At 53.3% G+C, this 16,927-nt stretch overlaps 2 protein-coding genes across 3 annotated transcripts; both read left to right on the forward strand.

Moving 5' to 3' along the window:
* The first annotated feature begins 9,562 nt into the window (after positions 1-9,562).
* CNR2 (cannabinoid receptor 2) lies at positions 9,563-10,612 on the forward strand. Its single transcript, XM_064731642.1, has one exon. It carries the CDS (start codon positions 9,563-9,565, stop codon positions 10,610-10,612), a length of 1,050 nt encoding a protein of 349 aa, XP_064587712.1.
* A 1,399-nt stretch (positions 10,613-12,011) lies between these two features.
* FUCA1 (alpha-L-fucosidase 1) lies at positions 12,012-16,774 on the forward strand. Of its 2 annotated transcripts, none has more exons than XM_064731523.1 (8): positions 12,012-12,366; positions 12,808-12,942; positions 13,134-13,271; positions 13,891-13,996; positions 14,331-14,531; positions 14,661-14,851; positions 14,985-15,127; positions 16,306-16,774. In XM_064731523.1, the coding sequence occupies exons 1-8, from the start codon at positions 12,023-12,025 to the stop codon at positions 16,629-16,631; spliced, it is 1,584 nt and encodes a 527-aa protein (XP_064587593.1). In that variant the 5' UTR covers positions 12,012-12,022; the 3' UTR covers positions 16,632-16,774. The 2 variants fall into 2 exon arrangements, with proteins under 2 accessions (XP_064587593.1, XP_064587594.1); XM_064731524.1 differs by having other exon boundaries at positions 15,028-15,127; positions 16,306-16,550.
* The last annotated feature ends 153 nt before the right edge of the window (positions 16,775-16,927 follow it).

Genomic DNA, 16,927 nt, shown 5'->3' on the forward strand with positions numbered 1-16,927 from the left:
CTTGGATTCTTAACTACAGAAGGGAAAAAATCCTGGTTTATCCCTAAAACAAAACTGTTTCCTTACTGACCTAGTGTTACAGTGCTCTGACCCAGCCCAGGACAAGGTAAAGACTCTAAATAGAAGTTTGTATTCATTGTGATGTTATTTTAAAAGCCAGCAAATATTTTAATACACGAGAGATGTTGACATACCTAAACCCAGACCTTTGTTCCTGTTCTTTATTGTATGTTAGCACAAAGCCAGCTGAAATTAATTTGTTTTCCTCCCTTTGCTTTGGATTTCTTGGCACAATGTAATGGCTGAGGTCCTTGTAGCAGCTTTTTTTTGCCTTTACATGGAAGGCAACAATATCTGCTGTAAGCCTGGAAATTCCACTCATTAATTAACAACTCTCCTCCAATGCACATCAGCCGATTTTTGCTTTGTTTCTATCTCTAGTGTGTTTATTTCTGCTAAAACACGATCTCAGCCCAGTGTGGATGTTCTCAAGCCAGGACGTGTCAGTGGCATTGAGAAACAGCATTTTGCAGGCTGCAAATGTTCTGCTCTTTTCTGGGCAGCACAACAGCGTGTACTTTTCAGTTCAGAACAAGGATGACACAAGGTCTGGCTGTTTGTCCTCGCTATCTCTGAGATAATTAAAGAAACATCTTGTCTTTCAGAGCTGGTGTTGGGGTCAGGCTGACACATTCAGCCTGGGGGAGCAGGAAATGTCAGTGATAAGCCATTCCTGTATTTGTGCAAGAACTGTTCCACTGAAACCAATGGAGTCATTTGGAGCTGAGCAGGAGCACGAGGGCATTTTTTAAATCAAAGGGACAAAACCCCAAACACCACAAAGTCCAGCTTGCAAAGTTGTGTGTTTCACCCTTCAGCTGCTAGAGCCCTGGGCTGTTTCCTCCCCTGCAGTGGAAGGAAAGGAGATGTTCCCAGGGCTGTGCAAACCACAACAGACAGAAGCACTCGAGTTCCTGCTGCATCCTAAAGACTCAGCACAGACTGAATCCTGAGGTTCTGTCTCAGTCCTTCATCATCACCATCCCAGATTCCTCCAACGGGAGCCACTTCACTCCTTCAAATGCTGATTTTTAACCTTCTTCCTTTTCAAAGGTCTGACTGTAACATTTGTGACTCCTGAGCATGTGACACTACATCCACCTCAGGTACTCATGGGCAGGCTGGGATATTGTAGCTGCCTCCAGGATCGTGCTGTGCTCACCCTGATGCTCTGCAGGTGCCACAGGCCCAGCTCCAGAGCCCCCAAACACTGCTGGAACAGGGCAGTGCTTCCAAACCCACCCTGAGGATCGTGCTGTGCTCACCCTGATGCCCTGCAGGTGCTGCAGACCCAGCTCCAGAGCCCCCAAACACTGCTGGAACAGGACAGTGCTTCCAAACCCACCCTGAGGATGGTGCTGTGCTCACCCTGATGCCCTGCAGGTGCCACAGACCCAGCTCCAGAGCCCCCAAACACTGCTGGAACAGGACAGTGCTTCCAAACCCACCCTGAGGATCGTGCTGTGCTCACCCTGATGTCCTGCAGACCCAGCTCCAGAGCCCCCAAACACTGCTGGAACAGGGCAGTGCTTCCAAACCCACCCTGCTGTGCCACAGACTCAGTGACCTCCTCAGCACCTCTCATAACCTGTACACAGCACAAACAGGAGTTTTCTATTGTGCAAGTGTCTGCCCTGTCTGGATTATTCCACTTCCTCCAGGCACTCCAAAGATGACTGCAATAAATCCCAGCTTCCCTCATGTTCCCAGGGAGCTGTTACCCAAATCCTCCTCAGCTCCCCACCACGCTCCTGCTGCCACGGTGACAGCACCTCAAGGAATTCCCCAGCCACTTTTATTTCTCACTCAGCACCTCCACTCCCTCTCAGAGCAAACATTAATCCAGCCCAGGGACGCAGCTCCATCTGTGCTGGCACTGCCACAACCAGCAAGTCCCAGTGAACACAAAGCCTCCAGAGCTTCATTAGCCCCACATTAAGATGCTCCCAGCTGTGGCTGAGCTGGATCTCAGCACACACACACTCCTGGCCGGGTGTTTCAGTGGAGCTGCTGAGCGTGGATGCTGCAGGAAGTCTGCAGCACGGATGACTCATTTGTTAAATCAATAGTGAACCATTGCCCCAGTTTTATTCACAGTGACGAGTTTCCGGCAGTGGGTGACTTTCAGTAAAGCCAAGATGTTTACATTTTGTGGCTCCAAGAGCCCCATGACACACTTGAAACTCGTTAGACGTTTCCACCTGAGCCAAACATTAACCAGATTGTTAATCTAAGTTTCCTTATGAGGGAAACGTGTGAGCTTGTGTTTTCTTTAAAGGCTGCATGGAAGCACTGGGTATTCAGTAATGTTTAGAATATCCTTTATTCTGCCTGGCAGAGCACCCGTGTTCATTAAATGAAGCTCAGGATATTCACAGCAATGAGCTACAGGAACTGAGCACACATTTGAACCTCTGCAGGGTAAATAGAGAAGAGGCTCAAGAACCCAAACAATGTGATAAAACTACACATTTTTATTGTTTAAATCTCATTATAAGTATATTGATATATGCTTTAGACATGAATTAAGTTGGTATCCAGCAGCACCTGAGTTAGACCAGCTCCAGAACACGAGTTCTGTCCTCTGCCCTGCTGGAGCTCGTGAGTGTGAGATCACATCCAGCATTGTGCATTGGTGTGTGGGGTGTGCACAGCACCCAGCAAACAGCACCAGGGGTAAAACCCCCCTGGACACCAACAGAGCCAAACCCCGAGCCTGGGGGGTTTAAAGGGCTCGTGCTGAAGCAGCTTTGTCACAGCTGACAGCTTTTCCCACTCTAGAAAACAAACACATCCAGGCACGGCTGCCGAGTCACGCCCTGTTTTGTGCCTCAGCAGCTCCCCGTTGGAACCTCACCGGCTCTGAGTCACAGAGGAACCTTCAGCCCGTGTAAATCAATATGCCTGGTGCACGTCCTGTCAGCAGGGAAAGAGTTCTACCTGATCTCCTCCCTCCAGGAGAGCAGCAGAGGTGTTTGTGCACAGGACAACCCCTCAGCCATGCCCTGTTTGCTCTCAGGAGCTGTGCTAGACATGGCAGTAAAGATGGGTTGGTGTTTTTCTGAGCATTTTCTTTCTGAGTGCAGCAGAGCCACTCACCGTGGCTGGCTGAGTCACACCTTGTCAAGGTGAGCAGTGCCCGACCCTCAGCCCCATCTGCACCACCCAGTTTTCAAACACAGCCCAGCAAACACAACAGTCAGAGCAAAATGAGCAATCCCTGTCCTGCCACAGAGCACAGGCACCCTTCCAGCAGGGGCTGGGTGAGAGTGTCCCAGCACAGCCCCAGGGCTCCTCTCTCTGCTCTGGGACAGAAACTCCTGCACTCCTGAGCAATCTCAGTCCCTTTCCCCAGCACCTGCACAGCATTGCTCCAACCCCGAGTATGGGGGTGTTCCCAAAGCTGGGTTGATTATTCCAGCAAGAACCCTTTACATTACAGGAATCAGCTCTGATGGTTTTCCTTTAGTCTGGCAGGACAATTTTTGCTATAAATCAGAGTCAATTCAAAAGCTTCTAACCATGCTGCCATAGTAATATTTCTTTCCTGTGACACAAAGTTCTCCCTGCAGACAGAGGAAACTTGGGGCCATGTTTCACAGGATGCTGCTGGATGTGAAGCTGTGTCAGAGCAGGGAATAATTTGGGGCTGGGTGCTGCTGTTGGAACTCAGGACCAGCATAAAGAATCTTTCTGTTTCTCACCTGCTCTTTACAATCTTGTACCTGCTCAGTTTGGAGCGGGAATGGAAGAATTATTTTTTGGGACAGAGCTGACAACCCATCATCTCCTGTGATGCCTCTCATGGTCATTGTGGTTTCCAGACCCCCTCCCAGCCCCGAAGGCTCGGGCAGGTCCCTGCAGAGCCAGGGAACCCCATTTCCCGGCCGGGGCCCAGGAGGAAGCGCTCAGTTCCCAGTTCTGCCTCCTCTCGAGCTTTCCCCGGGCGCTGTCCGGGTTTCCCTGGAGAGGGCAGCCGAGCACCGCTGAGCTCCGGCGGCCGCTGCCGAGCCCGGAGCCGCGCACGCTGCCCGAGGGGAAGGAGGCAAAGCGGGGTTTGGAGAGGACGCGGTGTAAACGCTGGTGATCCCACAGAATGAGGGAACTGGGATCCCTGCAGGAGGGAAAGTTGAGTTCCCAGCTGGAGAAGCGCGTTGCTGGTGCTGGGATGGGGCTGTGGGGTGGCTCTGGGTGGCACAGCCAGGTAAGGAGCAGCCAAGGGCCAAGGATCACGGCTCTGCTTCACCTCCAAGGTCCCCACTGCAGCCTGGATGGTCACATCCAACCACAATGTGGCCAACTCCTTTGGGATTCAGGGCCAGCTTGCCTGTCCCCGCTGACCGGTGACATTGTCCCTGGTGTCACCAGGCAGGGAGAGCTGTCCCTGCTTTCCATCAGCACCAGCACAGCCCAGCCAAGAGAGAAGCGGTCACTGGAGGGAGGAGGGATGGATGGGAGCAGGCACAGCAGCACCACAGCCTCTGCAGCCCCGGGTGCTGCCTGACCACACGGATTGTGGAGCTGAAGACCTTGATTTTCCTTCCACTTGAAGAGAGAAAATCACCTCGTCCCTCCAGCATGAGTGGACTGTGTACAGAGAAATTCAGGGGCACAGGTGAGGTTTGTGCTGCTCGTGCAGGCACAGAGAGATTTCTGAGCTTGCCCTTAGACCTGCACACAGCCAGGTACATCCAGAATCTTTCACATCTGCCTCCTTGCTTTTTTCCCCCCCATACTTTTCCATGTTCCCAGAGAAATCAGGAGGAGAACCTGAATGTCTCTTGCCTCAAACTCTGCAGTTACAAGGAGAAATGAGAGGGACTGGGAGGACAATTTCAGCGAGCCGGAGGGTTTGGGTGGTTGTAGATGTGGCACGAGCAGGCAGCAGAACACAACGCCCAGAGGAGAAGGGAGGAAGGAAAGAAAACCCGACACACATTCTCCGAAAGAATGTGCCAGAGAGCGAGGAGGCAGAGGAAGGATTCACACTGCTGGATTTCCAGCCCAGGGGAATAAAGCAGAATGGTTCAAGAAACGCAGAGGAAACCAGAAGTGCCGTGAGAGGAGAGGGAAGCAGGCGCTGTCCGCAGCTGCAGCTGCTGCCCTGAGAGCCCGAGCCATGGGAAGCCCCAGAGCCTCGGTGGGGAGGTGAGTGGTTTGTGTTTGCTGACCCACAGCATCCTGCAGCCCTGGGCCCTTTTCTCACATCACCCCTGATGTGAGAGCCCTCGGTGCTGCCCTGCACAAGGCAGCCTGGGGAGACTCTGCTGCACGGGAGATCCCCGGGCTTCACCATCAGCTGTTGGGGATAAACTGCAAGGCAATGTGTAACTGCTTTTTAGGATGGATCCTTTCTTCAGGAGATGAAAGGTAAGTGCTTCATGGCAGGCTGTGGGTTAGCTCTTTACAGCTGATTTTGGGAATTGTTCATGTTGGAACTGGAGTGACAGGACAAGGGGGAATGGGTTCCAAGAAATTCTTTGCTGTGAGGGTGGGGAGGTCCTGGCACAGCTGTGGCTGCCCCTGGATCCCTGGCAGTGCCCAAGGCCAGGCTGGATGGGGTTTGAGCAACATGGGATGGTGGAAGCATGGCACTGAATGGGCTTTAAGGTCCCTTCCAGCCCACAGCATTCCTGATTCTCTGTCAGAGATATTTCCAAATGTCTCACAGGGATGTGATGCTGAGTTCAGTGTTTCTGTGATGGTTTTGGTGCAGTGAGAGCAGCCCTGCTTTGCCCTGCTTTGTACCCAAAGTGGCACTTGCAGCTGCTCTGCACCCACCCTGTCCTGGGTGTCACTGTCCCTCAGGCAGTCACACATGGGCAGAGCTGATAAATAATCCAATAATCCTCAGTGTGGCATTTGGGGCAGACAGATCTTACATCAGGGAGGGAACTCCACTCAGTGTCATTTAATGTGGTCAGGACAAACCAGGGGGAACAGCTGATTCCAAAATAATGGAAAAACTTCTGCAACTAAACCAGGAAATCACATATAAACTAAAATGTTTGTAAAGCAAAAGATACTTTGCTTCTTCCGCAAGTGAAATTTGCAAGCAATAGTGACAATTTTTTGCATAAATCACTGCACATGTTCATAGTAAGTGATCATTTAGGACATTTTATTTTATTGTAAAGCTCAAAACTCTCAGATATTCTACACATGAAATATTCAAGAGCACTTTCAGAGTGCTGCAAGGCACAATGCACTGGCTGATTGCAGCAGGCAAATTTAATTTTACATTATCTAAGCAACTGGTACATAACTTTTTAATCAGCAGGATGCTGTGGTGGCTCTGTGAGGGCAGAGGCATCCCAAGAGGAGCAGGATTGGTGCTGCTGTGTGCAGGGCACTGCCAGCCCCACAGCTGAATCAGTCACAGGCACTGAGAGGGAAAGGATTTCTCCATTTGGAAATTGAATTTCCCTAAAGCCAGGTGGAGCTGTTAGGCTGGAGTGAGTGGGCTTGGAGCAGATCTGATGGGAGGGGAGGTTTCACTTTGCAGTCACTGGGGCTGCATCAGGAATATGCTGCATTCCCAAGTCTCTGATCTGGGTTCTGTTCCTAATAACTCACCCCTTGTTCATTCACTGCTGTTTGCTGGGGCTCTGCTCTCGTTGCTGGGGGTTCCCTATTGCAAGGCCACGTTATTTTGGCAAAATATTCCCTGCCCTGGGCCTTCCTGCTGGCAGGAGATGCCGTGCTGTGATCAGAGAGTTCATCCTGTGCAGCAGCCCAGGGAATCTGAGCTCAGCTGCTGCATTCCAGGGAAGCAGCTCCTCTGTGCCACAGCCCTGGAGCCAAAGGAGGGCCAGAAGGCACTTGGCTCTCTCTTGTTGAGCCCATGGGGCTGGGATTCCCTGGCTGGATGCACAGCCATGCCTGGGAATGGGATTCCCGAGGAGGTGGAGATCTGCTCTTGGAAAGGGGTGTCACCCTGGGGTGGGACCTGTCCCATGGAGGATGCTGCAGGTCAGCTCTCCCTCAGCAACCAGATATGGGCTGGCACTTTTCCCAGCAGCTAAGGCAGGCAGGGGGCAGAGGCCACGGTCAAACAAATGCAGGGGCCCATCTGACAAGAGGAAAATGTAAAGCAGCTTTGTGGCCAAAAAAGCACAAAAATGAGGGACAGGCAGTGCAAGGAGAGGAGCTCCTGGCCCTGCCTGTGGTTTCATGCTTGTGCAGAGACCTTTTGCTGGAGCAAGCTCTGTGCTTCCCTCATGGACACAGGAGCTGCAAGGGGGCTCTGGGGAGCAGAGATCTGTCCTTGTCATTCAGCCTGAGACAGAGCAGGTGTGGGAGAGGAAGGTCAGGGCTGGCTGATTGCTGTGAGCCCAGCACACCACTTTGAACTGAGGCTTATCTGAGTTTTTTCAGCCTAGTGGAGAGAGCTGGGCCAGGACAGGCAGCACAGGAGTTATTTTAACATTATGAGCAGATTCTCTCCCCTAGCAGCTCAACATCAGGGATGGCATTTTGCTGCCCTCACTCCCTTGCCTGGTGTTCAGTGGTTTCCAGGCTCCTAAGGATGTTGGTTGGACATTGCACAACTGCAGGTTTGAGGATTTATGGTGGTCCTGGGAATGCTGGCTGCAGGTAATGGATGCCAAGGTGATGCTGGAGGCTGTTAATGAAGAAATGTCTTGGTTTGGATGCTGGGGTTTGGCTGGGGAGGGTTGGAAACTCGAGGCAGCTGCTCCCTGGTGAGCCCTGCTGTATGAGAAGTCCATCTGTCTGCTAAATCCATCTCTCTCCAGAGGAAGGGATGTGTCAGGTTTAATAACAGCAGTTGGTAATTTCTGCTGCCTGTGAGGTGTTCCTGAGAAGGGCTGCAGGAAACGAGAGCACTGAGATGTGAGGGCAACATCCTCTCCTGTGTTGTTACCCCATGCAAGAGCCTGATGTAAGAGGAGGGCAGCTTGCTGCAACACTCAGCCACTCATCAGCCCAAAGTCCAGCCTGGAACACCAAGAAATCCCAATCAGGAAATCAGGATTGCCCTGCTGTGCCTGAAACCTGCACTGAACTCCCTGCAGCCACCCCTGACAGTCAATTGTGGGGCTGGGGCTCTTCTCTGTCACCTCCTGGGCAGCCCTCGAGTCCTTGGGATATTTTGCAACTCCTGAAACACAGGAAGAGAGATGAGTGTTGGGGGAATCAGTGGGGAAGGAAGTCCCCAGGCCAGTTAAAACACCCATGTTTTACAAACCCACCTCTGCTGAGATGTCACGGCTGAGGTTTGCTGGGCAGTGCTGAATTTCACACAGCAGGCAGGTGGAGGGCCACAGGAGGCTGGAACCCACAGTCTGCCCCTGCTCTGTGTCTGTCACACATCCTGGCCGTGCCTCGGGTGTTTGGGACATTTCCTCTTTCACAAGAGAGCCCAGGGCAGCGAGGGACAGTGAATTGTTCTGGGGGAAAGGGAACGCTGGCAGCTCAGTGCTCTCCTCCAGCAGAGGGAACTCACGATCCCATTGCCTGCACGAGGGATCCTGGAAGCTTTTGGGAAGGGGGGTCCTGTTCCCTGGGCTTGGGAACAGCATTTTGCTGTACTCCAGGCAGGTTTGGGGTATCCCACAGCTGCTTGTAGTGTGTTTTTACACCGGCTCTAACCCAGTCCAGGATGACATTGTTCCCTGAAATCCAAGGCTGCACAACTTGGTTTAAACACCAGTGCAATCCACAGAAAGAATGGGAGAAAATAACACCTCAAGGACAGGTTGTGAAGATGAAGGGGGTTAAATTGAGCTCTTGCTGCAGAGTGCACTGAGAAGCTCAGCACCTGCCCTGTGTAAAATCAGGCACTTCCCTCCATCACACCTCTGCTGGTGCTAAAAGTATTGATGAAATTACCTAATTCTGGGTGTGGGCAGGGTTCTTAGGCTCAGGTGGTCTCAGTTTGTATGTCCAACCTGTACTCTAATATTGATCTCTAATTAATCTGTAATAACGTCTATTAATCACTCTGACAACCCTAACCCTAGGCAGGAAGAGCAGCCCTGGCCTAGGGCTGGTTCCTAGGAAAAGCCATGGAGGCAGGGATGTTGTGGCAGTTTTGTGCTCCCCTTGGGACGCCTTTGGCAGCTGTGGTGTCCCCCTGAGCCGTCCCTTCCAGTGCTGCTGGCCCTGAGCAGTGTGTCCTGGAGATCTGCCTCAGGATTTGTACAATTGTCAGTGGTGCTGCTTCCCTCTTGTGGTGTGCCACCGAGGTGGTACTGCCAGGGTGCCCCTGGGCTGTAGGAAATGGGTCTCAGCCAAACAACCAGTGGGACAAAGCCTGGGAAAAGCATGGAAATTGGCTCCAGTGGTTGGGCAGGGGAGCTGAAAGCAGCTCTCTGTGGGCTGATTTCATTTTCCTTACTTGCCTCTAAAGGGAAGAAAGTGTCTTGGGTAAATTTATTGCTTGTTAAGTCCTCTTCACCTCCATCTTTTCCAGAGCACCTGAAGAAGCGCAGAGGGAAGCAGCAGGCTCTCTGTGAGCTCCCAGCTCCAGGTCACCCCCATGGATTCCTGCAGGATCCCTGCAAACGCCTCCAAGTGCAGCGGGAACACCATGGAGTGCTTCATGGTGCTCAGCACGCAGGCACAGAAGATAAGCATTGGCATCCTGTGTGGCCTCTTTGGGACAATGTGTGTTTTTGAGAACTCTCTGGTGCTCTACCTGATTTTCTCATCCCCTGGGATCAGGAAGAAGCCTTCCTACCTCTTCATCGGCAGCCTGGCCCTGGCTGACATCTTGGCCAGCATCATCTTTGTCTGCAGCTTCGTGAACTTCCACGTGTTCAACGAGGCTGGTTTCTCCAAGGAGGTGTTCCTGCTGCAGCTGGGAGGGGTGAACACGTCCTTCTCAGCCTCCCTCAGCAGCCTGCTGCTCACTGCCCTGGACCGCTACCTCTCCATCAGCCGGCCCTCGCAGTACAAGCTCCTGATGACCAGGAAAAGGGCCTGGACAGCCCTGGCAGTGCTCTGGGTGACCTGTGCCACCATTGCTGGCCTGCCCCTGCTGGGCTGGAACTGCTGCACGCTGGATTCCTCCTGCTCCGAGCTGTTCCCCTTTGTGGATGACAATTACCTGTCGGGCTGGCTCTGCTGGGTCGTGGTGCTGCTGGGCTGCATCGTCTGCGCCTACGCCCACGTGCTCTGGAGGGCTCGGCAGCACGTGGCCTACATGGAGCAGCACCAGGCACAGGCAGGGAAGCAGAACAGCAGGATGAGGATGGACGTGATGCTGGCCAAGACCCTGGTGATGGTGCTGGCTGTCCTCATGCTCTGCTGGTCCCCCGTGCTCGTGCTGATGATCTACAGCATCTTCGGCAGGCTGAGCGACCGCCTGCGCAAGGTGTTCGCCTTCTGCAGCACCCTCTGCCTGCTCAACTCCATGGTCAACCCCATCATTTACGCCCTGAGGAGCAAGGAGCTCTTCTCCTCCCTGAGGAGGGTGCTGTCCCACTTCAGGAGGCAGCTGAAGGCCCCTGAGGAGAGCCCAGAAGCAGAGAGCAGCCACAAGTCCTCCGTGATAGAGACCGTCTGCGAGGACACGCACGCCGTGTAGGGAGGCACCGGGGGAGATCCATCCACTCAGCCTGCAAGGAGCAGTCTGGATCACTTTTCTTTTTATTTTCTCTTCTGATGGGAGTTGAGGGGTCAGCTGTGATGGGGAGACAGCTCCTGCTGATGTCACCCTTCAATGCTGGGACATGACGTGCACAGACTTTGCTCTCAGGCACCCGTTGGGATTGTTGGGGTGTCCTGTGCAGGGCCAGGACTGGATGGTCCTTGGGGTGTCCCTTCCAGCTCGGGATATTCCATGATTCTGTGACAATCTCCCACCAGGGGAGGTTCAGATTGAGCATCAGCAGGAATTTCTTCATGGAAAAGCTTTGGAAGGAGCTGCCCAGGGAGGTTTGGAGTCCCTGTCCTTGTAGGTGTCACCTGGATGTGGCACTCAGTGCTTTGGGTTGGTGACAAAGTGGGGACTGGTCACAGCTGGGACCCGATGGTCTGGGAGGGCTTTTCCAGCCTCTCCCTGTGGCTTAAGGACTTGGCCAGAGCTGGGGCAGACAGGACCTTGCAGGCAGCACATTTCTTCCAGCAGAATTCAGAAGAACTGACCGAGCCACATGGGTGTTTGTGCGATCTTATGTGATTAAACATACAAGCCATTTTCCAGGACTTTCTTCCTTTTCTTTCCTGGTGTACAAAGTTCTCCAGGTGACAAGGTTAAGCCCAAACTGGGGCAGATACTTTGAGCATGAGGAACCTGATTGGGGTTGTTTTTCTGCAAATTACGCAGAAGCAGCACTTCTGACTGAATGGACAATGAAATGGGACAGGGCCATTCACTGGTGACCTGGAGCAGCTGGGCTCCTGCCAGCCCCCAAAATGCCTCCAACAGGGATGAGCCTGCCTGGGGCACGGCCACGAGGCCCTTGCACTCTGCCCTGTGTCCCAGAGGATGCAGTGCTCAGGCTCCCCAGGGAATGGGCACAGCCCCGAGGCTGCCAGAGCCCCAGGAGCCTTTGGACACGGCTCCAGGGATGCTCAGGGTGGATTATTGGGGTTATCCCTGATGTTCCTCCATCTCTTCCCAGGATATTCCTCAATTTTTGGGGTTATCCCTCCATCCCTCCCTGGGATTGTTGGGGTTATCCCTCTATCCCTTCCCAGGATATTCCCCGATTATTGGGGTTATCCTTGAGGTCTCCACATCCCTCCCTGGGATATTCCCTGATGGCTGGGGCTATCCTCAGTGTTCCTCCATCCCTTCTCAGGATATTTGCCGGTTGTTTGGGTTATCCCTCCATCCCTCCCCGGGATATTCCCTGAATATTTGGGCCATCCCCGATGTCTCCCATCCCTCCCCGGTTCATTCCCCGCCGTGCCCGCGGGCAGCTGTCGGGCCCCAGTCTCGAACCCGCGGCCCCGGGACCCGCGGCGTGGGTGACGTCACGGGGTGCCGGCCATGGCGGCGCTGGCCCTGCTCGGTGTGGCGGCCGCGCTGGGCCCGGGTCTGGCCGCGCCCCGCTACCGCCCGGACTGGGCCAGCCTGGACGCGCGGCCGCTGCCCGCCTGGTACGACCGGGCCAAGGTGGGGGTGTTCGTGCACTGGGGGGTGTTCTCCGTGCCGGCCTGGGGCTCCGAGTGGTTCTGGTGGCACTGGCAGGGCCAGCACGATGCCGCCTACGAGAGCTTCGTGCGCCGCCGCTTCCCGCCCGGCACCACCTACGCGGAGTTCGCGCCCCATTTCACCGCCTACGACTTCCAGCCCCGACAGTGGGCACAGCTCTTCCAGCGGGCCGGGGCCAGGTCAGCGCCGGAGCTGGGGTCCCTGAGGGGATGAGTGCCATGGCTGGGGGTCCCTGAGGGGATGGAGGGTCCCTGAGGGGATGAGTGCCATGGTCAGGGGTCCCTGAGGGGATGGGGGGTCCCTGAGGGGATGGGGGGTCCCTGAACAGTGCTGGGGGTCCCTGAACAGTGCTGGGGGTCCCTGAACAGTGCTGGGCATCCCTGAAGGGTGCTGAGGAGATGCCAGGTCTTGCTCCTTGCTAAGTATTTACTGTTCATTCTTTCCCAGCATTAAAATCCACTAAAAGCCTTAGTCTTGTATTTGCTTCTAAATCCAAGGGATGGTGACAGAGGGCTCCTCACAGCGTGGTTTTCCAGTGCCTTGCTACTGGGATTGCAGTGGGGTTGGGAAATATCTCATTTATTCCTTTGCCATCCCAACAATTCCTTTTCTCCTTTCAGATACGTGGTCCTGACCACCAAGCACCACGAGGGCTTCACCAACTGGGGGTCACCAGTGTCCTGGAACTGGAATTCTGTGGATACAGGGCCCCACCGGGACCTGGTGGGAGAGCTGGGAGAGGCCCTCAGGGAGAGGTGAGGCCCTGGCAGGGAGCTCTGCTCTGAGAGCAGTGAATGCTCCTGGCTCTGCTTGACAAACAGCAGAAAACCCTGTGAAAAATGGAGTGCTTGCAAATGATGAAAAATAATAAAGCCAGTAATTTAATTTCCACTTATTTCTAATCCCCACTGAAGCCTAACTCTCCCCTCTGTGTTTTGTCCTTCAGCAACCTCCGTTATGGGCTGTATCACTCCCTGATGGAGTGGTTTAACCCTCTCTACCTCGCTGACAAACAAAATGACTTCAAGACCCAGAGCTTTGTTTTAAAGAAGACGATGCCAGAACTTTATGATCTTGTCTTAAAGTAAGAGCCACAACCAGCTCAGAGTCACCAGCATTTCCTGGTTTCAGTTCTGTAGAGAAAGGTGCAAAGTGGGTGCAAAGAAGAGAAATGTTGATTTTTGATGAGGCAAATTCTCTTTGCTAAGCAGTAATGATTTGTGGTAATTAGAAAAGTGGTTCAGTTTTAACCTGTGGAAAGTCTAATCTGTAGAATAAGGCAGGGACAACTTTTCCTGCAAAAGCAATTCCCTTTAATCCTGTCTTTGTGCAGGGTGGCTGGAAGTGGAACAAACTGTTCAGTGTTTAGTAGAATAGAAAAGTGATTTCACTGGGAATTTTCATCCTTGTCTTGCTTCCCCTTGCTGACAAAACTGAAAGGCTTGGGTTTGTGGGTCATTGTGCCAACTCAAGAATGTGCACTTTGAGGTGCCAAATTCTGGTTGTTTTGGAAGAACTGCACCCTCTCTTGAGCTGTGGATCAACACCTTGTTCTTTGCTGCTGCAAGAACCTCCCTTAGAGCTTTGTGGGAAGCAGAAAATGAAGCAAAACCCTCCTGGTGATGGCAGGCAGTGGGAAGGGAAAGAAACAGAGCGTGGCAGGAGCAGATGAGCCTTTATGAAACAACTTCTGTCTCTCTTAGATACAAACCAGACCTGATCTGGTCGGATGGGGACTGGGAAGCTCCAGATTCCTACTGGAATTCCACCTCTTTCCTTGCCTGGCTCTACAACGACAGCCCTGTCAAGGTACCAGTGCCTGCTGCCCCTCCTGGCTCTGGGTGGGTGTGGGAGGGCAGGAGGCTGTGGGGTGTGGGATCAAACCAGAAACCTCCTGCACATTTGATGTGTTTTGTTCTCTGACAAAAAGAGAACCTTGGCTGTGCTGCTGGGACAGCTCCAACCTTTGATGAACACTCAGCTTTGCTGCCTCAGCTCCTGCCTGAGCAGAGGGAGGGATTCAGCCTTCTCAGGAGGGTTTCCATTACACTGGGAGTTTGTGGTGCTTCCTCAGGGGGTGGCTGCCAGCTGGACAGCCCAAGAACAAAAGGATCTGTGCCCTGAGCTGTTTTCCTTCTCTCAGGACACCGTGGTTGTCAATGACCGCTGGGGTCGGGGCTGCTCCTGCCGCCACGGGGGTTTCTACAACTGTGCTGACAAGTTCAGGCCGGGCACGCTGCCCGAGCACAAGTGGGAGATGTGCTCCTCCCTGGACAGCCTCTCCTGGGGCTACCGCAGCAACATGAGCCTGCCCGAGGTGATGGATGAAACCAGCATGATCGAGGTGAGAAACCTGACCTGAGCAGCCTGGGGGGATTGCTGGGAGGGAGGGGCTTCTGGGTAAAACTGCTGCGTTTCTGTGTTTCTGTGTGTCTGAGGTGAAGATAATGTTATCTTGCTTTATCTGCCGCAGGAGCTGGTGCAGACTGTGAGTTTGGGTGGCAACTACCTCCTCAATGTGGGGCCTACAAAAGAAGGGGTGATTGTCCCCATCTTCCAAGAGAGACTCCTGGCCCTTGGGAGGTGGCTGGGCACCAATGGGGAGGCAATTTATGAGTCCCAGCCTTGGAGGGTACAGATGGAGAACACCACAGACACTGTCTGGTGAGGGCCCTGCTGCTCAGACCAGCTGAGCTGATTTTATTTCTTACCTTTTCCTAAATTTGGAGTTGGGGGCAGTGCGTGACCCCTGTGTGGTGACAGTGGGCAGAATTGTGTTCTTGTTCTGTCTGGAAAGGCGAGGTTTGTGCCCTTCCCCTGCTGAAGTCCTGCTCTCCCAGGTACACCTCCAAAGGACCCGTGGTCTTTGCCATCTTCCTGCTCTGGCCTCGGGACAATGTCCTGCACCTGTCCTCACCCATTGCATCCCCAGGCACACAGGTAAGGGCTGAGCACACACTGAGAGCATCTGGGGGTGGGAAGGGCCAGCCTGGATTTGTTCAGGAGCTGGGGGACTGGGGAGGTGTGATGGTGTTCACAGGGGTCTGAGGATGTGGGAAGAGAATCTTGACTCCGTGTTTGAGAAGGTTTGATTTATTATTTTATTATATATTATATTAAAACTATACTAAAAGAATAGAAGAAAGGATTCCATCAGAAGGCTGGCTAAGAATAGAAAAAGAATGAATAACAAAGGTTTGTGGCTGACTGAGACAGTCCAGACAGCTGGGCTGTGATTGGCCATTAATTAGAAACAACCACATGAGACCAATCCCAGATGCACCTGCTGCATTCCACAGCAGCAGATAATCATTGTTTACATTTTGTTCCTGAGGCCTCTCAGATTCTCAGGAGAAAAAGATCCTAAGGAAAGGATTTTTCAGAAAATCTCGTGGCTACAGGGAGGGTATTTGCTGTGGGCTCCTTGCAGCACCCAGGCTTTGGCTCACATGGAACGTGGCACAGGAGCTGCCAGGGAAGATTCCTGCCCTGGGGTGTGTTGATCCTGTTGTTGCAGGGAGGGCAGCAGGAGTGGCTGTCCTGCAGCCCAGGTGCAGTGCCCTGCTGGTGGCACATGTCACCGTGACGCACACGTGGCAGTGGCCTTTGCTCTGAACAAACAGGGGCAAAGCATCAGCAACAAACAAACCCCAAACAACAAACTGCAGCCTGCTGTGGCCTCCAAACACCCTGTGCCACCCCTGTGCCACCTGAGCCATGGCTGGGTACCCCAAACAACAAACTGCAGCCTGCTGTGGCCTCCAAACACCCTGTGTCACCCCTGAGCCATTCCTGGGGACCCCAAATAACAAACTGCAGCCTGCTGTGGCCTCCAAACACCCCTGAGTCACCCCCTGTGCCACCTGAGCCATTCCTGGGGACCCCAAACAACAAACTGCAGCCTGCTGTGGCCTCCAAACACCCTGTGCCACCCCCTGTGCCACCTGAGCCATGGCTGGGTACCCCAAACAACAAACTGCAGCCTGCTGTGGCCTCCAAACACCCTGTGCCACCCCTGTGCCACCTGAGCCATTCCTGGGGACCTGCAGGGGCTCTGGGCTGTGCAAATGAAGCTGCTGAGCCCCAGCTGAGTGTCCCCTTCCCTCCTTCCTCTGCAGGTGACACTGCTGGGCTTTGCTGGCACTCTGGAGTGGCAGCTCCAGCCAGGGGCAGGGATGCTCATAACCCTGCCCTACATGCTCCCATCTCCCCTCCCTCCCCAGTCTGGCTGGGTGGTGAAGCTCGAGGGGGTGAAGTGATGCCTGTGGGGGGATCACAGCATCTCCCAGTGCCTTTCTTTTTGATTGAAGCCAAGAGGAATTTTCTGTTTCACATTGAATACATTATTTTTCACTTGAGAGAATCTCTCCTCCAGTCTCTGTTGCATTGTGTCACTTCAGTGTTGGTTGGAACAGCTGTGATCAGCTGCTTCCATGATGAATAAATCATGGAAAATCATGGAAAATAAATCATGGAAAAACCTTGCTGGAAGAGATCATCTATAAAAAATACACAAATCCATCAACAAACTTTTATTGAAATTCTGCTGGAGACAGCTACAACAAAAGATTTTGTTCTTAGAGAATTGAAGAGACTCCACCGTTGTGAATTGCACTCCTGAACTTGTGAACTTTGGGTTCCAGTGAGAGCAGGGCTCCTGCGTGGCTGCTGAACTTCCCAAAAAGGATTCACAGTGTGGGTGTGAGTGATGACCGAGAGCAGCGGTGCTTGTGAAGGCAC

This window comes from Zonotrichia leucophrys, chromosome 23, assembly GCF_028769735.1.
Source record: "Zonotrichia leucophrys gambelii isolate GWCS_2022_RI chromosome 23, RI_Zleu_2.0, whole genome shotgun sequence".
Lineage (NCBI taxonomy): Eukaryota > Metazoa > Chordata > Aves > Passeriformes > Passerellidae > Zonotrichia > Zonotrichia leucophrys.